The sequence below is a fragment of the Aspergillus mulundensis genome, assembly GCF_003369625.1.
Source record: "Aspergillus mulundensis strain DSM 5745 chromosome Unknown scaffold_8, whole genome shotgun sequence".
Classification (NCBI taxonomy): Eukaryota; Fungi; Ascomycota; class Eurotiomycetes; order Eurotiales; family Aspergillaceae; genus Aspergillus; species Aspergillus mulundensis.
Genome location: NW_020797896.1, coordinates 624,841 through 649,765, shown reverse-complemented (window position 1 = coordinate 649,765; position 24,925 = coordinate 624,841). Strand labels below are relative to the sequence as shown.

The 24,925-nt window shown below is 53.1% G+C and overlaps 10 protein-coding genes across 10 annotated transcripts; 6 read left to right on the top strand and 4 right to left on the bottom strand.

The window, feature by feature from the left end:
- Positions 1 to 200: 200 nt before the first annotated feature.
- Positions 201 to 918, top strand: DSM5745_07610 (uncharacterized protein; the record flags this gene model as incomplete). The annotated part of the gene is made up of 2 exons (XM_026749626.1): positions 201 to 366; positions 464 to 918. 2 exons carry the CDS (start codon positions 201 to 203, stop codon positions 916 to 918), a joined length of 621 nt encoding a protein of 206 aa, XP_026601658.1.
- Positions 919 to 1,517: 599 nt separating this feature from the next.
- On the bottom strand, positions 1,518 to 3,727 carry DSM5745_07609 (putative AMP-binding enzyme; the record flags this gene model as incomplete). Its single annotated transcript, XM_026749625.1, has 7 exons — positions 1,518 to 1,633; positions 1,714 to 2,017; positions 2,088 to 3,146; positions 3,196 to 3,231; positions 3,278 to 3,425; positions 3,471 to 3,541; positions 3,593 to 3,727. The coding sequence occupies 7 exons, from the start codon at positions 3,725 to 3,727 to the stop codon at positions 1,518 to 1,520; spliced, it is 1,869 nt and encodes a 622-aa protein (XP_026601657.1).
- Positions 3,728 to 4,106: 379 nt separating this feature from the next.
- Positions 4,107 to 5,747, bottom strand: DSM5745_07608 (SET domain protein; the record flags this gene model as incomplete). Its single annotated transcript, XM_026749624.1, has 1 exon — positions 4,107 to 5,747. One exon carries the CDS (start codon positions 5,745 to 5,747, stop codon positions 4,107 to 4,109), a length of 1,641 nt encoding a protein of 546 aa, XP_026601656.1.
- A 530-nt stretch (positions 5,748 to 6,277) lies between these two features.
- On the top strand, positions 6,278 to 6,869 carry DSM5745_07607 (uncharacterized protein; the record flags this gene model as incomplete). The annotated part of the gene is made up of 2 exons (XM_026749623.1): positions 6,278 to 6,334; positions 6,405 to 6,869. The coding sequence occupies 2 exons, from the start codon at positions 6,278 to 6,280 to the stop codon at positions 6,867 to 6,869; spliced, it is 522 nt and encodes a 173-aa protein (XP_026601655.1).
- A 1,343-nt stretch (positions 6,870 to 8,212) lies between these two features.
- DSM5745_07606 (putative GPI anchored protein) lies at positions 8,213 to 11,306 on the top strand (the record flags this gene model as incomplete). Its single annotated transcript, XM_026749622.1, has 9 exons — positions 8,213 to 8,538; positions 8,590 to 8,889; positions 8,940 to 9,216; positions 9,266 to 9,367; positions 9,414 to 9,478; positions 9,534 to 10,099; positions 10,651 to 11,001; positions 11,055 to 11,120; positions 11,176 to 11,306. The coding sequence occupies 9 exons, from the start codon at positions 8,213 to 8,215 to the stop codon at positions 11,304 to 11,306; spliced, it is 2,184 nt and encodes a 727-aa protein (XP_026601654.1).
- Positions 11,307 to 12,512: 1,206 nt separating this feature from the next.
- Positions 12,513 to 14,546, top strand: DSM5745_07605 (uncharacterized protein; the record flags this gene model as incomplete). The annotated part of the gene is made up of 2 exons (XM_026749621.1): positions 12,513 to 13,325; positions 13,380 to 14,546. The coding sequence occupies 2 exons, from the start codon at positions 12,513 to 12,515 to the stop codon at positions 14,544 to 14,546; spliced, it is 1,980 nt and encodes a 659-aa protein (XP_026601653.1).
- A 448-nt stretch (positions 14,547 to 14,994) lies between these two features.
- On the top strand, positions 14,995 to 16,206 carry DSM5745_07604 (phosphoglycerate mutase family protein; the record flags this gene model as incomplete). The annotated part of the gene is made up of 4 exons (XM_026749620.1): positions 14,995 to 15,105; positions 15,181 to 15,399; positions 15,468 to 15,716; positions 15,799 to 16,206. 4 exons carry the CDS (start codon positions 14,995 to 14,997, stop codon positions 16,204 to 16,206), a joined length of 987 nt encoding a protein of 328 aa, XP_026601652.1.
- A 223-nt stretch (positions 16,207 to 16,429) lies between these two features.
- On the bottom strand, positions 16,430 to 17,582 carry DSM5745_07603 (mitochondrial 54S ribosomal protein uL22m; the record flags this gene model as incomplete). Its single annotated transcript, XM_026749619.1, has 2 exons — positions 16,430 to 17,460; positions 17,543 to 17,582. 2 exons carry the CDS (start codon positions 17,580 to 17,582, stop codon positions 16,430 to 16,432), a joined length of 1,071 nt encoding a protein of 356 aa, XP_026601651.1.
- A 1,537-nt stretch (positions 17,583 to 19,119) lies between these two features.
- DSM5745_07602 (U6 snRNP complex subunit PRP24) lies at positions 19,120 to 23,093 on the top strand (the record flags this gene model as incomplete). Its single annotated transcript, XM_026749618.1, has 3 exons — positions 19,120 to 21,678; positions 21,726 to 21,953; positions 22,002 to 23,093. The coding sequence occupies 3 exons, from the start codon at positions 19,120 to 19,122 to the stop codon at positions 23,091 to 23,093; spliced, it is 3,879 nt and encodes a 1,292-aa protein (XP_026601650.1).
- A 1,328-nt stretch (positions 23,094 to 24,421) lies between these two features.
- DSM5745_07601 (uncharacterized protein) lies at positions 24,422 to 24,875 on the bottom strand (the record flags this gene model as incomplete). The annotated part of the gene is made up of 2 exons (XM_026749617.1): positions 24,422 to 24,673; positions 24,723 to 24,875. 2 exons carry the CDS (start codon positions 24,873 to 24,875, stop codon positions 24,422 to 24,424), a joined length of 405 nt encoding a protein of 134 aa, XP_026601649.1.
- Positions 24,876 to 24,925: the final 50 nt, after the last annotated feature.

Sequence of the window (24,925 nt, the reverse complement as noted above, 5' to 3'; positions counted from 1 at the left end):
AGCTGGAGGGGTCTCTTACATGTCCTTTTCATCAACCAATGATCCTTGTTGTTTCAAAGAATAATGCTTGACTAATTTGACAGATTCCCTCTGAGCTTCTGCTCGACCCGAGTGGGGACCCAATTTGCCGCCGCGGACCGACTCTCTTCACATCATCCACTCTCTTACCTGCACATCGCCAAACCACAAATCCATCAAATATGCCTTTATTTCCAATGGGAACCGGCGTCCAGAATGATCAGAGGCAGACCTCCGACCCAAACCATCATGGAACACCCGTCTCCCTCGCCACCAGGACAAAGAACAGAAGAAAGCGCTACCTAGACCTCCACCCAGAGTACTTCTCTGCAGACCTCGAGCTAGCCGGTCCGCACTTCATGCCATCTCCTTCTACGGGCTAATATTACCGGTCTATCCAGAGGAGACCTGAGCTGAGCTGAGCTAATAATCCTGTCCGGTGCAGACCCCCTACTCTACGACCGCCTAATCCGCCGCTTCCAAACGCCGTCCGAGCGCGAAGCCGAAGGACGCGCAAAGGGCTTCTCCGGCGTCCTCCAAGCCGACCTTCTGCGATCGGAAGCTAAAATGGATGCGCTGAGCCATCCCGATCCGCACGCGCTGTTTACGTACGCTCGCGGGCCGAACGGCGAGATATTGGCGGAGGACCGCGACGAGATTCCGCCTAGTAAGGAGGAGGGCGAGAAGGCGTGGCGATTTGAAATGACGATGAGGTTCCTGCGCGGGGAGGATGACGACTTTGATTATACGGAGGTTGATGGGAATGAGGAGCTTGATGATGCTAGTGAGGAGCAGGAGAAGTATTTCGATGACGAGGAGCCTGAGTGGGTTATTGAGGGGCAAGGGAATGGCGATGTGAGAGAGAGACTGACGGGGGAAACTGGGATTCAAGATTTCTGAGTGGGGTCTGGGTTCTCGAGCTGTATGCTTTCCTGCGCGTTCATGAATGCTCTCTGGGACCTGGTCAGCTATTCCCGCAACTCGGGTGATTCTATTCCCCGTTGACGGTTCACCCGGCGACGACGGGCGCCCTAGCGCTCAGTCTGGCAGCCAAGGCTCTGCACTACATCCCCTCCACCGGCCCCATTGACTCGTCTCTACCCCAGCCGGTTGTTCTGGGTAAAAGCCATGAGCTCGTTTTGAGATGGCCTAACATATCCAGAACCTCCTCGCCGATACCAACGGAAGCAAATCAAAATGGTGCACTGCTCTCTGGAGGAGCACATGTCAACCAGCTTCTAGAAAGATGTGTGTGCCATATCTCTGCAAGCGGAGTTGAGACCGCGCAAGCCGCGCAGGCCGAACACTACACTCCTAAGTTTGATCATGGTCTTGACAGGGCAAACTTCTTGAAGAATGGACCGATCATACCTGTTTAAACACAAGCTAACTAAGAAACTTAATAGCGGTCTTTGATGATTCTATGTCTTTAGCTAGCCATGGCCGCACGCTATATGGTATATAGATCAAACCAGAATGCCATGTTAGCAATTCTACGCTCACTGTCCACCCAAAAGCTTGATCGCTGTCTCTCTGAGCTTGAACTTCTGGATCTTCCCACTCGCCGTCTTCGGAAATGATTCCGTCGGCTCAAGGAAGAATATATATTTCGGCACTGCCAGAACCACATCAATGATCAGCCCAACGCAAAAAAGCAACAAAAAAACAAAACAGTTTGAGAACTCAAGAACTTACCAAGATGCCCACTCAACTTCCGCCTCACAAATTCGCGGATCTTATCTCCCGTCTCCGCCTGCGCATCCGCATCCGCATCCTCATGCTGCATGTGCGATTTCCAAATCACAAACGCAGCCACCACCTCGCCGTAATGCGCATCGGGAACACCCACAACCGAGACATCCGCGATGCCGGGGAAGGTCAACAGTGCGTTTTCGATCTCGAGCGGGTGGATGTTCTCTCCGCCACGGATGATCAGGTCTTTGATCCGGCCGGTTATCGTGACGTATCCGTCTGGTGAAAGGGTTGCTTCGTCGCCGGTCTGGACACAGAAATACCGGTGTTAGCAGGCCGCTCAAATGATGCATTATCGTGGGAGGGAGGAGACATACATGCATCCACACCCTCCCCTCACTATCCTCCCTCATTACCGCCGTCGTCTTTTCCGGATCATCCCAATACCCCTTCATAAGCAGATATCCGGAAACCGCAAGTTCACCACGGGTTTCAACAGGCAGGATCTTAGTATGATCACTCGGATCCACGACCTTGGCCTCAACGTGCGGCATCAGGCGGCCGACGGTATTAATCCTCTTCTCAATCGGATCATCTGTCGTGGTCATGGCCGAAACGGGACTCGTCTCCGTCATGCCATAGCAGATGGTCAGCTCCGTCAGATTCAGCGTCTTATGTAGCTTCTTCATTAGCTCGGCTGGGATCGAACTCCCCGCTGCGATACCGGTGCGGAGATGCTCGAACCCTCTGTGCGGGATCTCGCCGGATTCAAGGAGCCCCAGTTCCTCGAGGAACATTGTCGGCACGCCGTAGAGCGCCGTGCAACGCTCTTCTTGTACCGCGGCGAGCGTGGCCCGCGCATTGAAGGCTTCGGCGGGGAAGACGATCGCGGACCCGTGTGTTGCTGTTGCCATGTAGCCGAGGACCGAGCCGAAGCAGTGGAAGAGGGGTGGGGGACAGCAGACGACGTCGGTTGGAGAAAGGCGCATGCGGTCGCCGATTTGGGCGCCGTTGTTGAGGATCGAGCGGTGGGATAGGCACGCTGCTTTAGGCGTTGCGGTAGTGCCGGAGGTGAATTGGATGTTGACGATTTCGGTTGCGTCCAGGTCTTGAGGCAGGAGGGGTGCTGTGTCTGGCGTGTTGGACGATGTGAGGTATTTGTAGGGGGTTAGGGCTCTGAAGGTGAACAGGGAGCTGTTTGTGCCGATGCGGTCGGTCGAGTTGTCGACTAGGATTATGTTTTGCAAGGTTGGGACGACGGGTGATTCGAGCTTTGATGCGTGGAGGTCTTGCGCGAGGTGGCGGAGGAGAGGGATGTTGCTCCGTGGTTGCTTGCGCGGGAGGTTGGACTCGCTGCTTATGATCATGTGGCTTGTTCCCAGGTGTGCTAGGGCTGCGACGACTTGGGTTGCATTGAAGGAGGGGTTGATTGGGACCTGGCCTGTCAGTGTATACGAAGTATTATTAAACGGGATGGACGCTTACCAGAATAGCGCCCAGTTTGAAGAGCGCATAGGTTACCTAGTTCTGTCAGCCTTCCAGAACCGACTATAGCTCTGTCACGTACAGTCGCATGTTCCATCGAGTTTCCAAGCATCACTCCAACGCGATCTCCCTTCCTGACGCCCACGGATTGCAGTCCTCGTGCGAGTGCATTGCTCTTAGCGTCGAGACCGAGGTAGGTCACCCTGTCATTCTGGTGCTTGGAAATGACACTGGGCAGTTAGCTTGATCACCCATCTGGATAGGAGGTGACTTACGCTGTCCTGTCCCCGTACTGCTCTACAATCCGGGCAAAGTGTTCTCCAATGGTCGACTCGAAAAGCGGCGGCTAAAGGGCGTCAGCAATATTACACCATTGCAATGCCAGGGTCAATTGGACCTCTGTCGGACCGCGTGCATAGCTCTGTGTAAGCAAGCCGCGTCTAACCAGTGGTGTAGACCACAAGAGAGCCTGGTAGGCTACCCTCGGGGCTCTTCCGCGTAGCACGCTGGGACGATACAGGGCTCGAGACATGACGTTGGTGTTATTGGTCCAAGAACTGTTCCATAATCATGTATACTCTGCAGAAGTATCAAGCGTAGTTGCTCTCAACGGTCTCGAGAGCCGACGGTCAACAAGGGATGGAAGTATACTCCGCACTCCGTTGGGTACTGATAGACAAGCTAAGGGAGAATAACAGAAGATACGGCCACTGTCGTAACTAGATTCAAGTTGAATTGACACTGGCTGAGAACTAGGTTGGAATAACTCGAGAACTAGGAAAGAAGAGAGGAGGCAGGAAGGAGGCCGGGTGACGGTGACAGTGACAGTGACAGGGGATGCGGGGTCGGCTGCCAAATGCGGGGGTGTGATTCTCCAGGAACACTTCAACACCAGGCAACCAACTCGAGACTCAGTTGAACCGACCACTGACATATGTACGATCATCCCCACTCGACTCATCTGTACCAGAGTCATCCGTATCAAAGGTCTCATCGCTAGACTCATATGTATAAACAGTCTCTTCCTCCTCTTGTTCCTCTTGCTCCTCTTCCTCCTCTTGCTCCTCTTCCTCCTCTTCCTCCTCTTGCTCCTCTTCCTCCTCTTGCTCCTCTTGCTCCTCTTGTTCCTCTTGCTCCTCTTGCTCCTCTTCCTCCTCTTGCTCCTCTTCCTCCTCTTCCTCCTCTTGCTCCTCTTGCTCCTCTTGTTCCTCTTGCTCCTCTTGCTCCTCTTCCTCCTCTTCCTCCTCTTCCTCCTCTTCCTTCTCCTCCTCCTCCTTCTTCTTACTAATACACTCATTCTCCCCGCATGCACATTCATCCTCCCTATCCACCCAGTACTCGTCCCCATAGTCAACCGTGATATCCTTGCCAGCAGCGATATCTGCAACCGCTTCAATAGTCACAACCGTATACCGTCCGATCGTCCTAAGGATAAACTTAGTGCTCGGCTTACACGAGTGCGCCATGTACCTCGTCCAATTGCCATACTTCTTCGGCGAGATGACCGCAAGCTGCTCCTTGTCGTCTATCATGGACACATGCGACAGCGCATACACCTCGTCCCCCTCAAAGCCCGGCGGCTGGAGTACGCCGATGAACTGGCCGAGGATATCGCGCGCTTTGAAAGCGCATAGCGCACGCACACCAGTCCCAATCAGCGGCCGCTCAACGAGCTCAACTAGGTTCCCTGCGGAGAAGTCCAGCTTGCACTCGCAGAGTTTTTTCCTGCCGCAGAGGGCGCATTTGCCGTCTTCGGGGCGTCGCAGCGTAGGATCCCTTTTCCGGCGTTTGGCCTTCCAGAGGTCCGAGTTGGGGTCGAAGATGTGCTCGTCGATGTGGATTTGCGCCTCACCTTCGAACCGTGGTCTTCGGACCTTCTTGTCAATTGTTTGTACAATGTGATGTGGGTGCTCCTCCCACATTTTGCGGCGGAATCGTAGCTGCTCATCCACCTGTTCGTGGTTCATATATGCGTATCTGAACCACAGTCCCCGCCAGTCGAGCCTGCGGGACCGCGCGTATACCTCGATACTCCATTGATTGTCCATAATCTTCTTCACGACTTCGCCCCATTTCACGTCCTCTGTGGTCTGCCTCAGAGCCCGGCGGAATCCCTCTGCGGTCAAGCAGATCGAGAGCATCCTCCACCCGCACAAGGATGCGAACTCGCTCATGCGCCGGAGTGTGCCTTCGGGATCGTCAATCTTGTCCATTTTCGAGACCTCCCAGGTCGACCAGACTAGCATATCGAGCAGCCTACTGCTCTCGGAATACTGGCGGCGGTAAAACTTGACATCTTCGTCCTTCTTTTCGAGTTTGGCGCGCTTGCGAACGGCGCAGAGGTGGTTTATGTCGTAGTATATCGACGCGACGATATCGGTCGCGAGCTGCTTGACTTCCTCTTGGAAGTCTAGTGGGTATGTTTCTAGGCTTGCTCGGTGTCTCTTGAAGTCGGGTTGGTCGTCTTCAGTGTCTGTGTCATCGCGACCTCGCTTCCGGTTTATTGGGTTCGCGTGCGGATTGGACCTTGAGCATTCTCTTGATTTGCGCATGGCTATGGTCGTTGCCTATAATCTAGAGTAAGTGGAATTGAGTGTACATGATGCGCAGAATCGAATGGCGCAAACGCCAGGACTAAGTACTCGACCCTGTCCATCATGAGCATGCTACCTAAGAATAGCTGGTTTCAAGAGCATTATCTCGAACAATGACCTCCTTGAAACTTTCGAAAACCGTCATTGTTCTGGTTGTTTGGGCCTTTGTCGCCCACACATTCTGCGTTGTATGACTGTTAGATCGCGCCCTCCCTTTGTTCGAGTTGATGCTTCGAAAATGTTCCAAGTGCAGCCGGAACAGAGAACCATGTCCCTATGCCGGATTCTCCCTATTGAGGACACGGTCGGAATCTATGCGGAGCGATAACCCGGAGAACTTTCCTACCTAACCTAAATGCAGCCAATGTGTGATCATCCCCGGAGACCATGGCCGGCGGGGGTAGTGCTACAAGGCACTTCTTCGCGATCTTGGTTTGTATACCTTATCATTTGAAGAACATATTCTTGTAATCCCAAAATATAACGACATGGCACCAAACAAAGCCACACTCCTGTTCCAGGAGACTGGTTCCTCCGGTGTGCAGGTACGTTTCCAAATCTGTAACAGGGTGTTGTACGTTCCGTCGGTTCAGGCCCTTTCTAAAGACAGTGCAGTCTCAGAGCAGTACAAGTTCCCAGTCTAAAGACCTTGCCGTCGTCATTGAGCGCTCCGAGTACCTCCGAGTTGAATACAATTCAGGCACGAGTCCAACCTCGACGTCGACCGGCAACGGCAACGGCAATGACTCGAAGACGTCAACCACACGACCTAAACAAACGGCACGCCGGAGCGCTGGTGGGAGGCCACCAGCAAAGCGAAGGGTTGCAAGTGATAGAAGCACCCCAAAGAATGCGGCTCGAGGAAGTAGACCTGGAACTGCGGCTCCGAGCACGCGGCGCATGGATACGACGTCCCGAGCCACGCGGTATACAACGCATAGACAGACGGCACGCGGTAGTGGGCGTACAAACTCAGCCTCTGGAGGTATGACCAGCGGGAGGATGAGTCCTGGGGACACTGTCCCGAGATTTACTCGGAGGCAGACGGCGCGAAGGGGGACGGGGCGCCGCGTAACTTGATCAGGTCACATTACGGAGTTGATGTTGTACTAGACAATGCAGGACATGGCTTAGCTTGAAAATAAGCTGTGCAGTGATCTGGGTCGCGACTTTTGGAGTTTGGGGGCTTAGATTGACATGACAGCCAAGGGTTCCAAGAACAGGCATGTCAGATAAGTTTCATCAATAAACGTTCTTTCTTATCATACTGGGAGCCCAAAATAGAAACGTAAGGTTGTCCTTGAGCCTTGAGTTGGCTTCAATGCTAGTCTTTTCTTTTGTTATATCTTTCGGCCCCTGCATTGGGTCGGGATAATGGCATGGAGAGTGCTCGATGAAATCGAGAACTGTATGAAGACTGCGGCACAACCAGTCTCACGATTCCGACCGTTTTCTTTAGCAAAGGCTCTCGCTATGACCAATCAATATCTTGTTAGTTGATATCGGCGCGTAGTCACAAGAATTTGATGGTCTGGTGGTAATCCTGGTCGCTTAGATGGCGCCACGGTTTATCAGGAATCACCATGCTATTTTTCCAATTCTCGTTAATGCTGTGTATAGCGTATCATGATCGAGAGTGAGCCCCGATTCGAAATAGGACGGGGTCAGCAATAGGTAGTGTTCTTAGAGCCTTGCGCGGGGGCGCTGGTCAGGGTGAAGTTCGCCGGTTCACCCTCGCTGTGCAACTGTCAGACAGCCTACGAAGTGGAGGCAGATGTCAGAACAAGGGGGTAGCCCTAAAAGAGCGGTTTATTCTTCAAGGTTGTTGACGGAGGGCTTGAGTAGCTCGTAATGATCCGGCCATAGCCTTGCAGCTATTCGAATAAGAGTCAATTGATCCATGCATTTAAGCGCGGATTCCTTGATTGTGTCTCAAACTGCGTTGTATCAGTTGGATGGCTGCGCATGCAGTAGCCTCAAGATTAAAGGGGGTCGCGAATGAGGCTGTGGGAGTTCGCGCCGTTCCAGCTGGCAGGGTGCAGCCTTTCAAACGTGGGGGCCGCAAGCACTCGCACAACTGCCCCGTATATACGAGAAATGACAGCGAGATCCTGGTCACTAGGCATTGGCGCTGTTGCAGTAGGAAATTGCGCGGCTGAGTAGCTGTCCAGCGTCTAGGACGTTGGTCTGTTTTGTGTCATGTCTACTTAATAGGAGTGAGATCCCCAATTATGCCAGTAGCATAGTGGACTTTGTAAGAGCTGGGCTCCAGTTATTGACGCGAGCTTCTCTCTGTATTGAATATGGCTCTTTTCGTTGCACTTCTCTTCTTATGTTCGGTGCTTGTCCATGCGAGTTCTCCGAGCATAACCCGCCGTGAGGAACAAACTTTCCCTGAACCAAAGCGCCTCTCTGCAGGGATCATGTCATCAAAGCTCAATGCCAGGGCCGAGAACAATGTCATCACCCTAGATCGAAACTCAAGCTTTGATTATGTCGCCGACGACAATGAGGGAGAGTTGGTATTTTCCACAACCCTACATGTGGAGTCGGAATGGCCGATTCTCAGGTTGGAGGATCTGGACACTGGCCTAGATAGTGTCTCGTGCACAGCGTCCGAAATACAGCTGCAGTTCATTTCCATCGCCGCTGAGGAGAATTTCAGGTCAGGGGTTGAAGAGACGCCAGAGTTTGTCATTGTCACTTCCCATGAGGGTTGTGATCTTGAGGGAGAACGGTCGGCGCATCGGTATAACCATTCCTGAATAGTTCATGGAGGTCGATGCTGATAATCAATCAGAGTAACTAGCATTAGCGCGAATCCTGAGGGCAACACGATAACCCTGAAGTCGGTCCCAATCGACTGGCACGTGGCATTCTCCGCGACTAAGGTGTCTTTCTCACACATGCACTCTTCAGAAATTCAAAAGCGCAATCCAACGCCAGTCAAACGGCAGAATGTACCATCGCCTACGCCGTCCTTTCCTGTGGCTCCGTCGGAGGTTGATGGCCTCAATTCGACAGCACGTAAGACCTTTAATGTTACCCACCCTGGCCTGCAGATTTACCCGGTTGACAATGCGCTTGCTAGTGAAGTTATGTAAGTGTCAGGGCTCCGATGCGTTTCGGATGGCGAGCTGATTTTCGCAGGCCACAGCTGCCCGTCGTTGTAAGATGCAAGACATGCACGCTCCAGGGTGACATCCAGCTATCCAAAGGGCAATTTACCGCTGGGGAGAAGGACGAGGACGATTCTGAGTTTGATTTTGAGCTGGATGAAGCGATTGAGTTCTTCACCAATAGCAGCATTGAGCTTTTGGTCAAACAAATGTTCTCGCAGATTGAGCTCGAGCTCGAGCTTGCGTCTGAAGGCCCTCTCATTGAGCTCAGTACCGCACTTCCTGCCATTGGACTCACGCCTTTTCAGGTATGTTGCAACGCCGAACGCACTTGAGCATAAATAACGTCGAGTGCAGATTGCAGGTGTCATAACCTTCGGCCCTATGATTGTGCCGGAGATCATTATAACGGCGGACCTCGAAGGAGACGTTGGATTCTCCTACGGCTTCAATGTCACCGTAAGCCTTCCCGAAAATGCCATGGTCCATGATGCTGATAGAGCAGGTCCCGGACAATTCGCGGGTGCTGATCAGGATTCCCAACTTCAATGAATCCGAGATAACTGGCTTGTGAGTACTGAACCGTGGCCGCGTTGAGCATTGACTAATATCCTGCGGTTGTTAGTGAGGACACGACATTCGAAACGCTGCCCTTTGAGACAACAACGGAAGTAACGTCCATGGCCCTGAGCATTACATTTCAGCCGCAGATCCTTCTAGGCATCAATACTGGCATCGGCTCTCGCAAAGTAAACATTGATGGAGGCATAGGCGCATTTGTTAGCCTGCCGACTTTGTCTTTGAACGTGTCTCGGGCCACAGGCGTCAATGAAAACTGTGAGGCCGTGACTGTTACTGACGACGCTATCGGCAACGCAACCCTTCTCATCCCGTCCGTAGAACTAGATGTGGGAGCCATCGCCAGGTATGATGTAGAAATTGTGTCTTGGACTGACTCCAGGGAAGTCGCAACTGTTCTAACATCAACCGCGCGGAAGTTGCCCACGGCATGCGTTGGGTTCGAACCGGAGATAAAGGCAACCAGCAAGGCGGGAGATTCAGCTGGAGACGCTACTGCAGGTGGTGGAAGCGATGATGGTGGAAACGGTGCAGCAAACCTCGGTGGAAACGAAATAACCCTCGTCTGTGCCTTAGTCTTTTCAACAGTTGCTGTTGGCTTCTGCGGTTGGGGTTAGTGAAACAGGCAATGTGATTGTGGTTAAAAGTCGAAATAAGGTTGAATGCGCGGAGGCCGAAATTCGGACAGTCGTACTGTGTCGCGTTTTGCAGTAGCGAATAGCGATAAAGGATCCCTCAACGTCGGGGTAGATAGAGTCTAGAGTCTAGAATTTCCCGAGCTTCAACGGAGTACGGAGTAGTCTGGTATCTCCGACCATCCTCGGAGACTCAGGCGTGTCTCCGCGGGCAAGTCAAGGCGGAAAGGGTTTAGCTCCGCCCATCTGACCGAGCTGTTGGAGGCGGGCTGCAATTTGCTCTGATGTCATTGGTCCAGATAGCATTACATCAAGCGCCATCCCTTAATAAGCCAAGCTCCCGAGGCCTCTCACCTGACCTATTCATAAGCAGCCGGTTTGCCTCCAACGATCTGATAAGGTTTTTTACGTCAACTCTCTGCCACTCCCCCATAACTTCTTACTCCTGCATCTCCCCTCACTGTTTCACTCATCACCAAACCGCTGTATCAAAATGCAAACTATCCGTACCGCTCTCCGCCTTACCAGCGCCGTCCGTCCTGGCATCGCCGGACGCAACGTTGTCCCCCCTGCCATGGTCCGGGCCTATCATGAGAAAGATACGTAGCTTTCCTGACCTCGGTTATGCTCTGAAAGCTAACTGCCTCAAACTGATTGACCACTACTCAAACCCTCGCAATGTCGGCTCTCTTAACCGCAAGTCCATCGATGTCGGCACCGGTCTCGTCGGCGCCCCGGCCTGTGGCGACGTCATCCGCCTCGACATCCAGGTGGATGAGGCGACTGGAAAAATCACCGAGACCCGATTCAAGACCTTTGGCTGCGGATCGGCCATTGCTAGTTCAAGTTATCTCACCACTCTGCTGAAGGGAAAGACCCGTATGTTTATTCCGAATATGCCGGCTTAGAAATCGGCGGCTGACAAAGAATAGTCGAGGAAGCTTCCAAGATCTCAAACACCCAGATTGCCTCTGAACTCTGCTTACCGCCAGTTAAATGTGAGTTCTGTCAAGTTCGTTATTTCATTTACGTTGACTGACATGCGTCTCCAAGTGCACTGCTCCCTCCTTGCGGAAGATGCCGTTACCGCCGCCATCAAGAACTACCGATCGAAGCGAGTCACTCCGGCCACGGATCTTTCTGGAACCGCCAAGGAGATTCCCAAGGAGGCCATGTCCGCGTAAGAAGTGTTTGTGAATAGTTGTTGCAGAGTGGAGTTGTTGATGATATCCTGGTCAAAAGTCCTGAGCCCCGAACTCTAAAATGAAAAAGAGCGGGTTGCTATATTACTTCGGGGAGTTGTATTTTAGTCCACGGTCGTTTCTTTACATCTCATGGCGTTAATGACATTAGATTCCCAATGAAGAAATAAATATTTTTGGTCCTTGCTCGTTTCCGATTACATTTTCGACACCCTATACGTTATATTCAGAAGCCAACCCTGGAGGACTTGGGCGTCGCCATTGGCCGGGGTCTAACCATTGAATTGTCTATGCACAAAATCTTCAGCCGAATAAGAGGATCTGATATGAGCTTGCTCCAGAGCTAGGCGCATTTATGCATATCTGGAACAAGCGTTGGGTCTTATCAGATGGAGGCAATCGAACGCCCAGCTCACTGGGGCCATTATCCTGACCTGACTCAGCTTTAAGGGCGGGACTAGAATCAGACCATGCGCATATCTATCAAGATTGGGGTCAGGGTCTTTTTCTATTGATTATATGATCAGGTTAGGAATAGCCAAGTGCGTTTCTCATTTCCTGGTGGTAAGTAGTGTTCAAAAGCGGTTATATGCTTGACATAGTACTGGAGGCTATATATATTTTTGGACCGAGCATACAACCCGCAATCGAAGTCCCGCTCAACGTTCACGAACAAGGTCGAACCAGGTACCCAGACTTCTTGATTTTCTGCAACCGGCGGCAACCGCCGACATCCAAAAAGCGATCTTCAAAATAATGACATCGAGATCCCTTCTTGCCCACGTTGACTCATCTCCGTGATGCAAAGCCACACTCTGGGCCAGGGTCGTCGGTCGGGGACTGAATTGGGCTTAGTCGATTGGGCTTAGCGCGCTAAAGGGAACTTTGAGTACCTCAGGTCTCCCCTTCTTGATGATGGCCTGCTGCTTCGTCCTTTTTTTTTTCTCTTCATCCTCATCTGCTCCGAGTGAGACGCCTCTATTTCCGTGCGATTTCGCATCTCGATCTTTCCTTGTCAAGGCGCGGCCTTTGTGACTGAAATCAACGCTCGTTTACCATCAGGCTTACGCCCCGCAATTGATTCTCAGCCTCAGGAGTGATTTTCAGCCTCAGGCCTCTAACTACGCCAGACATAAAGACTATAACTATATTTATTATTTTCACTTTGTTATCCCGACCACGTTCAAGATGTCCGCCGACCAATTGCTTTACCCAGTGGACTTCTCTGTTCGCCAGGATGAGTGGCTCGACTTTGATGCCCTGTTGCAACTCCCTACGGAGTATCTAGAAAGCAATCCCACGTCCGTGGAGTCAATATCTCCGCGAGACCTTGACCAGACTTTCACAGACACGGACTTCTTGAACTGGGACTCGGACCCCGCGATGTGCTCGCAGGCCATGTTCCCCGACTTCGTCGGGTATGAAGCTCCAGTGGAAGGCTTAGGGCAGGCCATGGACTTCCAGCCTTTCATCAACCCTAATGATGTCCTACAGACAGCGCCGCCACTCTCAAACCAATTTGTTGACCCGATCTTCGACAACACATGCCTCCCAGATGCGCAAGACTTCGCGTCATTCCGGTACATGGTCGAATCGCAAGCGGCCATGGACCCCCGCTGCTTCTCACAGAAAGAGAAGCGACGAGATGCATCAATCGCACTACACCTGCAGCGCATGCAGGAGGAGCTGGTCTCCGAAATGAACACCCCTAGCCTCTCGAGCAACAACCTTTCATCTCCAAACTGGTCCGAATTATCACTCGAGATGACACCGGCCCAGCCTTCTACAGCTCCATCCACCTCACCTGCCGCTGAATCCCAAGCATCTCCGCGATCTCTACCGGAGCCTGGTGCACCGATGCAGCTGGTGTTGGATCTCAATATGAACACGACCACCAATGTGCCGAAAAAGCAAAAGCCGAGGTCCAAAGCACAGAGAGAGAACTACATCAAAGCCCGGAAATATGGAGTCTGTGAGAAGCATCGCAAGCAGCACAAGAGGGTAAGACATTGCTCAGTGTGCAATAATAGGGAAATAAACGACTGACTTGAACAGTGCAATTGCCTCGAAAAGGCAGCAGCGGCGCATCTTAATGTCAATGCTTCACTTGCTACCACCAGCACCCGAAGCCCGCAGACGAACCACGAGAGAATACTCCTCACCAAGTCGCCCCAACGCTCTGTACAGAATTCGACAGGCTCTACAAATATTGGTCTACCAAGACCGGTAAGGGAGCCGGTACTGGTAACGAGACCAGACCTGTCACCTACCCAGCCCTTGGCGACTGCAGGCCGCGACCAGCACACCATAAAACGACCAGTCAACGCCGCGAATACTGGTGGTCTAAGCTCACTAAACCAGCCGGTACAGGTGACGAGACCGGGTTTGTCTCCCACGCAACAATCTTTGGCCGCTGCCGGCCGCGACCAGCACGTTGTCAGACACTCGACCAACGTGCAGAAGCCGAATGTCTCTCCCACGCTACCGGTGCAGACATGCGCTTCACCTACAAGCCACAACAGAGGTTCGACTCAAACTACGCCTCAACTTTCACCAACCGGCGGACTCCAGAACCGTGGACTACCGAACGGCGGACTGCCAAACGGCGGACTGCTGATTGTTCCTGCTCTATTCAGACACAAGGAGGGTCTGAACAAGCATGTCATCAGACTAAAGCTTGGCGAGGAGCAACCTCGCCAACAGCAACGCCAATCTGCGGCCCCTGTGGCCATGTCCGGAAGTCGCGGTACGCTGAACGTACAGAATTCGAGAGTCGCATCGACAGTTGCCGATGCAACGGTTACCATTCCCGCAAGCACAATTGTGCGCCAGACCCTACGCCAATCCGTGGACACCATGTGTCCTTCCGGATCTCGTGGTACATTGAACGTCCAGAACTCGATCAACGTACAAAACTTGAGAGTTGTAGATACAACTCTCGTCCAACACGGCAGCACAACTGCGCGCCAGACCTTACCCCAGTCAGCGGACAAGTCTGCTGCTGGAAGTCGCGGTACGTTGAGCGTACAGAACTCGAGAGTTGTAGATACAACCTTCGTCCAACGCGCAACCACCGCCGCGCACAGCACCGCAGCGGGTTTGTTCTCTCTCTGGCAAGGCTCATCGACGCTTGCGTCCTCGGCACGCCAGTTCTTCAGCCGTGTTGCAGTGTTCTCTTCCAAGCTCTATATACAGTATAGAAAGGGAATGGGGCTCATCTAGATTGCTGCTTCCAGCGGCAGCTTATGTATTCAACTGAATTTTGTTTTCGATTGTTGAAAAGAAGTGACGGGTTGTCGTGAGGACTTAGCGAGTTGCAATATACCTACCTGATGCATTGTTTGTTAGATATTACCAAGCAGAATTCTAGTCACTAGATCTAATACAATAGGATCTGCATGTTTTAGGTTCTGAATAGCATTGAATCGCCTCTGTTTTAAGTAGGAACTGGACATGGTCAGGGCCCAAAGCCCCATATTGAAGTCCCCGGATCAGCCCCGCCAAGCGCCGAAATAATTTCCCCAGAAAAAGGAGTCAACTCAGTTGAGTCCGCTTCAGCCGGGCTCGTAGTTTATCTTCCTAACCATAGTAGATCTGGGACATATCAAAAAGCCAACCTGGACATCGTCTGCAGTGATAAAGCCTGACAATTGCGCCTATAGTCCACAAAATGACAAACCCAAACTCAACCGCGACATCCCACTTCCACTTCGACTTCAAAACAGTAACCGGCATATTCCTCCAGGACGAAGGATCCACGAACCCCGATACATTCGACTATGTACGTATCCTCTCTAACACCAGTTATTGACAACCATGAGCTTCGCGTTAACGGACGCCATACTCTACTGACCAGGCCTCCTCAAACTTCGGCCTGATCAACCGCTCCTACCCCTCCGACCCCCAAGACGAAACCCCAAACCCGTCAACCCAATGGCCCCGCCTCGCAGAATACATAACGCACCTGAACACCACCGCGTCCGCAGAAACCACATACAAGCTCCTCTTCCTCGGCCGCCACGGCCAGGGCGTCCACAATGTCGCTGAGAGCCGCTACGGGACTGCGCTGTGGGATGTACGCTCTCTTTCCGCCCCCTCACCGAGCAAGCCGCGTAGCTAATTGACACGGATACGGATGCACAGTGCCGCTACTCCCTCCTAAACGGCGACGAACACGGAGACTGGTTCGACGCGCGCCTCACGGACCTCGGGGTATCGCAGGCGCGCACGGCGCACGAGGCATGGAAACGGCAGATCAAGAATGGCATCCCGCGCCCCCAGACTTACTACGTCAGTCCGCTCATGCGGTGCTGCGAGACGGCAAGGGTTACGTTTGAGGATGTGGGGTTTCCCGGCACGCAGAAGGGGGAGTTTAGGCCGCTTGTTAAGGAGGTGGGTTTCCTGACCATGTCCAACCAAGCTTCCTTACTAGGAGAGTGGCGAGTATAAGGGAGGGGAGTGTTAACGTGCGCAGCTCCTCCGCGAAACCCTCGGACTGCATACCTGCGACGCACGCTCACCGAGATCCGTCATCGCGGCTGCGTATCCGACTTACTTGTTTGAGCCGGGCTTCAGCGAGGAGGATCCCTTGCATAAGGCGGATCTGCGGGAGAGCGACTCCGCGCGGGATGCGCGGTTCTTTGAGTTCCTTTCTGATGTCTTTGCGAATGATGAACACTCGGTCCTTTCGATGACGGCGCATTCGGGGGCTATTACAAGTATTTTGAACGTGGTCGGGCATCGACGGTTTGCATTGGAAACGGGAGGTGTTATTCCGGTGCTTGTTAAGGCCGAGAGAAGAGCTGGGCCGCCGCCGGAGAGGGTTGTTGAGCCTTGGTTTGGAAGGCCCTTGTGTCCTGGGGAGGGATGTGTGAAGAATTAGAATAGAGTAGAGCTAGGTATGGGCGGCACTGGGAGATATAGAGTGTAAGACCTAGAGATGAACTGATATGTAGTTATATTTCGTAGTGTACATGGTTGAGTTCTGACAGTATGCCATTGAAAAAAGAAAATATGCTGATCCGGCCCAGGCGGAGTGCTCCCAAAGATGTAAATAATACAAAACGCCAGAGGATACTAGTGTAATAGAACCGACAAAGGGGCAATCACCAGCTGTAATACTGGTTCTGTTGAGTGATCGGGCGGTCCGGCAGGTGTACCCAGAGGTTCGCCTTGCGCTTGCGCAGCTCTCGGGCCTCGCGGTCCTGGCACTCACGGATCCGTGTCTTTTCCTCCTTCAGCAAGACTGACAGAGAGGTGTACGGAGGGCGCATCATATTGATAACACCACGAGCACGGTGGTCGTACTCGCGGCCGTATGGGCCTCGGTTAACCCACGCCTGGGCGATATAGATGGACGTAGCGTCGGTGATGGTCTTGCGCTCGCCATCCTTGAGGATGATCTTGACGGGCTTCGGCTTTGGTGCGTCCTCGCCAGCCTCGATGGCACCAAGCCCCATACCCGAGCGGACAATGGCGACGTTCTTCGCGTGCTTGAGGTGCTCCAGAACATCCTTGGCGGCCTTCTTCTTGCTGAACTGCATTTGAACGATCGCCTCGTCGATGTTCTTCCCTGAAATCTGGCGGGCCAAGGGGCCCAACTTCTTGATCGACGTCTTGAACCAGTGCGACTTGGACAGCGACTCCCGCTCCGTACGCATAATCTTCTCCGTCTTCGACAGCCGGCCCCGACTACGCAGCTCACGCACAACCATCTTTCGCTCCCATCGGATACGCGCCTGCGGGCGAGGATCCAGCACCGCCTCCATATGCTTCCAGTTCCGCTTCTCCGTTGACCATTCTTGAGCGTCTCCTTCCTCTGCAGGTGGGGCAGCCTGCTTTCGTGCGGACGGTGTTCGGCCAGAGGCCATCAGCTTCGGGCCTGCTTCATCTTCGGCGAAAATGGAACCTGCGCCAAGTTCACCTTCGCGTTTTAGAGGGGCTGTTTGGCGGCGAACGGTGGGTTTGGGGGCTTCGGACTTTTTGCCGAAGCCGAAGAAGCTTTTGATGGAGGAGAGGGCGCCGCCTTTTTCTTGCGTCTCGGGCTTGTCCTTGGGGGTGTTGGGGTCTTCCTCGGCTCGTCGAATGGGTGTGTATGTGAGAGTGCGGCGAGGGACGTAGGTGATGCCGGACCGGGCTGGGGAGGTTAGCTGACACCAATCCACGTAATTCCTGCGGCAATTGTGTGAAGAATTCACAGAGGATCTGAAAGAACGTACCTGACCGGATCAAATGCCCGTAAGGGTGAAGAGAACCCATTGTAGCCATAAGGACGTATAACAGCCGGCTGATGTGCTCCGGCCAGCGAGAAAAAGTTGATTGGGGATGCTGCGGTTGTGGTCGGTTTGGCGTGCCGTAAATTCGGCGCTTGTGCCTGGGGGATCAGGCTGCATATACATCCCCGGTTTGTATAACGCTCTCCATCGTCCAAGTCTCGGATCTCTAGAAATCTCCAGTTTTATCGTGTTTCTACCCTGTTTATTGCTTGGAAATTTTCCCTAGTCCCAACTTGAGTTTAAGCACGCCCAGCTGTTCCCCTCTGGTTGGATTCATCTCCTCCACAAGACACGTCAACCCGATTTGGAATTATGCTTTGGTCGGCCAGGTCTCATGTTTGCGCTTCAACTGGCAGCATCTGCCGTCTTGCACTTTCATCGCGCTTTACAGGATATTCAAGATACAGTTGACGTGACTCTTGGGTTGCCTTGGGTGTTGGGAAAATTTCGATAGACAGTCACAGTAGCCTCAAGCCGGCAGTTCAGCTTCATTCTGGTTCAGGATCCATCACGGATACGGTACGGGTTTACGGGTAGTGGATCTGATATGGCAGTGCTCTGGCAGCACCGGCAGGGCTTGAGACTCAGTCTGTGCGCTGTCTAACTTTCATTATTCTTGCGCCTTGAGGTGACTGAGGTCAGAGGTCCAGAGCGCAGCGCTAAGTAGATTGTCCTCAATATCGCGGTCCGGATGGTATGACGTAGGGAAGCAGAATTTGCAGGGAGTAGGCTGTCTGGATGCACTTCCGCCATAGTCGAGGCTCGGATGAAGTCTCCAGGCCGAATGACGGACCTGAAACTGCAAGGATAACTCCAGACTAGCAGCTTGGGGCTTGGGAGCAAGTCGAAAACGTGTTAGGAAAACAAGAAGCCCATCATACTCGCACTCGTTGGCCCGTTTGTCTGCCGAGCTGCTCTTGCGTCCACGGTCCATCTCCACCAGCGTCGATCCACTGGTTCAGGTTCTCTTCATCTTTCGACTCTCAGTCTTTTCCTGACCTTCTCTCCCTCCAGGCTTTCTCTGTACGTCGCTATCCCTCCCAGCCGCTCTTTCCATATCGCGCCCGCTGACTGTTTGCCTATTTAGAAGCTCATTCTGTTCCCGCTAGAGCGCGTTCTCTAGCTAACTCCCTGCCCCCTCCCTGTCTCCGTCTGGATCGGTCGACCCGTTTCCCTCAGCATTCGGTCGTCCACGCACGAGCCACCCGTTGAGCTCTCGATCCTGCATCCTCGAAGAACGGAGAAGAGGATAGTTTCTGAAACAAATCATTTCAATCATCTTTTTTCCCGCCTCGTCTTCCTCCTTGCGCTGGTCTGAGACATATCCGCTCCAGCAAGCAAGACAATATCCACCGGTCGCGGAGCTGGACAGTCTGGAACCGGGGCAGGAATGGACTCATTGATGAGGAGATTGTGGGCTGCTCTATAAGGAATTTACATCATTATTCCGTCTCTATAATCTCTCTTTACGTCGGCATTGCGCCTTCTTTCTCCGGTCCATCTGATAAAAGCTTTTGATGATGGACATCAATTCACTCCTCTCACCGCAGGATGCGAACTCACAATCGGGGCGCCCAGCGCCTGCAACGGCGTCTTCTTCCGGTAGCACTACTCCTGCGCCTGGGCCAGCTCCCAAGCCTCTACGAAAGAGTCGCGCCGCTGCTGCAAACAGGCCCGTAATGGCCTCATCACCGCTCGCGCAACACGTCTACGCCCCTCCTTCCCGCGTCCCTGAACCTTCCCCGCCATCGTCAATGAGTCCAGTTGTGAACATGGGAGGAAAAAGTGGCAGCGGGACACCCCCCACTGTAGAAATGCAGAGCTCGCGGCAACCGTCCACCCCAGGCATGGACACCCTTGCCGATCTTGCCTCCATGCAACATCATCAACCCCCGCGGCCGCGAGCCGCCAACCTACGAACCGAATCCTACGAGAGTCAACTCTCACCATCGACTATGTATCCGAATGTCAACCAGATCTCGCATAACACACCGACTCCACGATCGTCATTTGATATTGCCATGTCCGACGGTCCGAGGGAGAGCGCCCGGAGGAACTATGCAGCCTCCTCGTTGCTCCCAGATGCGCGACGAATGGCGACGGAATTATTCGCCCGTATCCACGTTAACCCCCAGTCCTACGAAGCGCACGTCAACTTCATCCGCCTCCTACATGACGGATTCGTGAATCACGTCTATCCGCCGAACCACCCGGAGATACATAACGATCCGCGGGACTACGATTTACTCAAAGATATGAGGACTGCGCGAGAGGAGATGGACAAGCTTTTTGCCATGGGTGAAGACTTGTGGGCGGAGTGGATCCAGGATGAGAGTATGCTGGCCACCTCGGTGAACGAACGCATTGCAGTGATGGAGCTCTGCCAACGATCGATCGAGGAAGAATACGGCAGCACCAAGCTTTGGGCTATTTACGGCGAATGGGTGCTATACCTGTATAATTCCGCTCATGGTGACCCGAGTCAAAGCCACTGGTCGGAGGAGGATAGGATGATTGGTCGTGAAGTCTTTACATGGCAAAGCGTCTTGGATACATGGCAGAGAGGGGCTGACGCTACGCGGTGGAGGATCAACGATAGTCATCTCGTTTGGGACCGCCTGCTAGAATTCCAAGTGCGCGATCTGTCTCGGAATCCATCTCAGGATAAGATCGCGCGAGTACGCGAACTGTTTGACATCCGACTGCAGACCCCTCACGCCACATGGGATAACACATTCCAGGCGTTCTCCAATTTTATCTCTACCTATTATAACGCGAACTACGAAAACATAATGGCCGAGACGGCAGGGAAATATGCCACTCCGGTCAAGGATCAGTATGCGGCCCGCGAGGAATTCGAGTTTCGACTCCGTAATGTGGCCAAGTCCGGCGACCGGGCTCAAGAGTGGTCACTATATGGCGAGTACGTTGAGTGGGAACTTAATCGAAGCCGTCGGAGGCGCCATACCAGCTTCGACCTCATCAACGCGTTATACCAAAGGGCGGTCCTGCGATTCCAGACCGATGCCAATATGTGGGAAGATTATATTATGTTTCTGATCGATGAATCAATGCACGGCAATGCACACCCGACCACGATCTCTGCGCTGGACCGGGCCACTCGCCACTGCCCTGGCTCCGGTACTTTGTGGTCGCAATATCTGCTCAGCTCTGAAAGGGAAGGACAGTCTTTCACGAAGATTGCCGATATAAAGCACAAGGCCACGAGCACCGGTTTACTTGATGTCGGCGGCATGGAAGAGGTGCTGAAGGTGCATACCGCATGGTGCAGCTATCTTCGTCGGCGGGCGTTCTTGTCCGAGGCAACCGACGAAGACCTGGACGTGGCCGAGGTAGGAATTCGTTCTGCAATAGAGAGCGTTCAGGAGCTTGGCGAGAAAAAATACGGCCGCTCTTACGAAGGCGATCCACTTTTCCGCCTGGAGCGTATCTACATCCGCTACCTGAGTGAAAGCGGCAGCTGGGACAGTGCTAGGGAAACATTCAAGGGTCTTGTAGGACGCCGCGGCAACAGCTACGAGTTCTGGCTGACATACTATCACTGGGAATTGGTTTCGTGGAGCAAGTTTGTGCAGGGTGAAGCTACCGTCGACGCTGCCCGCCGAACCCCTAACCCCAGCTTCGCTACGGCCGTTCTTAAGCAAGCCATCAAACGGACCGACCTCGACTGGCCGGAAAAGATCATGACCGTCTATGTTGCCCACTGCGAGGACTACGAAGACTCAGAGGAACTGCAGCTTGCAGTCCTGGAAACTCGAAAGGCGATGCGGGCCATCAACGCCCGCCGTCAGCGGGCAGCTCATGAAGCCGCCGCTCAACAGGCTCAGCAAGTACCGGAGGCTGCGGCTGAAACCACAGAGGCTCCGCACTTGGAAAAGAGAAAGCGAGAAGAAGAATCAACGGTGAACGGCCTTCCAGCAAAGAAACCGCGAGGAGAAACAGCACCAGCTGAAGCCGAGCCAGTCGCGCTTCGCCGTGATCGTGAAAATTCTACCGTTGTCGTTAAGAACTTGCCAATGGGTGTCACTGAGCATAAAGTGCGGCAATTCTTCCGTGATGTAAGTTATTCTTCTTCAGTGTCTGCGGCGATCGCTAACTTGTCTAGTGCGGTGTGATCAATGGCATCAAGATGATGCCCGGAGAAGACGGAAACTCAGAGGTCGCCATGATCGAGTTCAATACCCGAGACGACGCCGCCGCTGCGCATACCCGTGACCAGAAGACTATCGATGGCAACACCATCCAGGTCCATTTTGGTTCCGAGACGACCTTGTTTGTCACCAACTTCCCCCCAACAGCCGATGAGAACTACATTCGGAACTTGTTTAGCCCAGTATGTCCCCATTCTCGGTCCTGTTTCTTCCGATCTAACGGTTAATAGTATGGCGAAATTATAGACATTCGGTTCCCATCGTTAAAGTATAATACACACCGACGGTTCTGTTACCTTCAGTTCAAAACATCCGTAGCTGCACACAGTGCCCTTGCACTGGACCACTCAGCAGTTGGCAACGGCCTCCATTTGGTTGTCAAAATCTCCGATCCTTCTCGCAAACAAGACCGCAATGGTCCGATATACGAAGGGCGAGAGATTCACGTCTCCAATGTGAATTGGAGCGCGAAGGAAGAGGAGCTGAAAGAAGTATTCTCAAGGTTCGGTACGGTGGAATTGGTCCGCATTCCCAGGAAGGTCGACGGGGGCAGCAAGGGATTTGGTTATGTTGTTTTCAGTTCGAAAGAGGATGCAGCTGCGGCGCTGGCGATGCATGAGCAAGATTTCCGAGGACGCCCGCTCCACGTGAAGTTGTCTGCTCCCCAGGGCGCAAAACGTACCGCAGCAACTGTCGTGACACGGGTCGGTAAATCACAGTCTCCAGCCCCGGATGCCAATGGCGCATCGCCGTTAAATGATCTGGAGGAGCCGACTGGTGAGCGAAGGGACCGCACGCTTGGATTGATGAACGTTCCAGACACGGTGAACGATGCGCGCATCCGTGCTCTCGCCGAGCCATATGGGAGACTCGTCAAAGTCATACTCCGTCCTGACCATCAAGGCGCGATTGTTGAGTATGCGGATGTCAACCACGCAGGTAAAGCCGCGCTGGAACTGGAAGGACAGGAGATCTCGCCTGGGCGAAAACTCCACATCGGAACAGTGGGGGATATGCTGAAGCAGTCTGCTGAGCGGAAAGCATCTGGACAGGCATCAAAGTCAAAGGACAAACCCAAGAGCTCATTCCTTACCCCGACTGCGCCTATCAAACGCCCGCCACAGCCTGGCGGGCGGAGTGGGAAGCGCGGGCACCTGGGGGTGAAGCGCGGGACAGCCCAGCAAACGAGTACCACGACGACAACGACCACGACCACGACGAATGCCTCTGGCGAGGGGAGCAAGAACCGAAAGAGCAATGACGACTTCCGTGCGATGATCCAGCGGAGTCAGGGGAAACCGGAATCGGAATCAGCATCATAATGAGGGCGCACCTATAGGTTGTAACGGCTGCATGACAGGGTTTTTAACCCTCCTTAATTCTGGCATCAACTTTTCTGTTTTGTATTTTATTCCCAATTCTTCATGCATTTTCTCCTTCGCCATTTCTCCATCATGGCGCTGTAGAATAGTGTTCAGTGCATGCGCTTTTTTGTCGCTTTCTAATGAAGGGGCCATCTTTACGAAGGGCGGAGACATGGCGGTCAACTACAGTTACAGTTTATCTATAGGTTACAGTTACAGGCCTAGACGAATCGATTCGTTTCGACAGCTCTTTGCTTCTTCTCTAGCATGACGTCAGTGATAGTAGCTTGATTGGGGGTTGAATGAAGCTATTCCGAGATTTGAACAGGTCCATGCTGATACCACGAGGGGATAATGCATGGATTCTTGATGCTTTGACAATTCCTCAGCGTCCTAGCAGATAATCACCGAATCAAAAGTACTAAATCCAGTGGTGTAAACTGATAAGGATACCAACGTCCGTCATCTGCGCCTCATATGATCATCAGCGGCAGCAGCGGCTATTGGCCGGGGGGTCGAGCAAAGCAGGATTCGCGACGTTAGCCTGCATCTGCGCGATCAGATGAGCGCGGGATGGAGAAACTAAGCTGGAATGCTGGATGGTGTGCTATTGCAACTGTAGCCCGTAGTCTGTAGCAGGTAGACTAGGTGGTGGTACTGTGGTACAGAGATCAGGTGTCTGTGCTCCTCGTCCAGGCTCATTCCTCATTCCTCACCGTCCCTATATTCCTGCTGTTATCCCTCTCCTCCAGCTTTCTTATCTGCTCAATTTACTTCGACTTCTCTTGTTCGCCTAGACTACATACAGGGTCGAGGTGTCAATCATTCAGGACCACTGCGTCTCCACCGCGTCGATTCCGGGGTAAACGCCACGGTCCTGCCTATCTGTTATCTCTCAATCCCAACGGCTGCCTGCGTCATCGCATAATCAACCTCGACCTCCCAGTCTCACCTACAGTGCGCACTCACCACCACAACGGTGGCTCAATCCTCGAGATGGACTTTCATCTCATACCCCGCGGTGAAGACCGCAATTACACGGGCTTCCTTACAAAAACAATCGTGTACACGGCCTCGCTACTCCTCTTCCTCGCCTGTTCGTCCCCTCCCCCTTCCTTCTCAGTCACCCTTGAAGAACGAACCAACTAATCCTTTTCTGCTGCTTAGCATTCGCCCTCTCAATATCCGCCATCGCAATCCCTAACTGGGTGTCCTACCACAGCTCCTCCTACAGCTACTCGTACGGCCTCCATCGGCGCTGCTCCTCATTGACGGATACATGCGAGTCATTCCCGACGCGCGAGGACTGTATAGGTGAAGACCGGTACTTCTGCTCGATGTGGCGGACCGTCGGGTTTGGGATGTCGTTTGCGGTTGTTCTTGAGGGATTGAGCGTCGTTGCGTTCCTCATTGTGCTCAGCGGTGGAAAGAGGCTCCGGGAGGAGGGGTGGAGGATTCTCAGCCTGTTTATACTCGCTAGTGCCGCTGTGCAGGCCGCCTGTATGGGGATTGTGGTATGTCCACGTGTCGGCTATAGACTTTGTGGTTTAAGTGTAAGCTGACGGACTACAGGCATATCTAGTCGACAACGAACCACGCTTTTTCGTGGGGTGGCGGCTTGACGAGTCCTGGATTTACTGCACTATCAGTTGGTGTGTGAGCGTTTTCTCTGCTGGGGCGATTATCCTCGCCGCGTATAGCTTGCCCTCGGAGGGAGGGTATGAGTTGATTCCTGATCATTCTGATCCGTGATTTCTCTTCGTCTTTCCATCGATTCCTCGCCCTTGTCG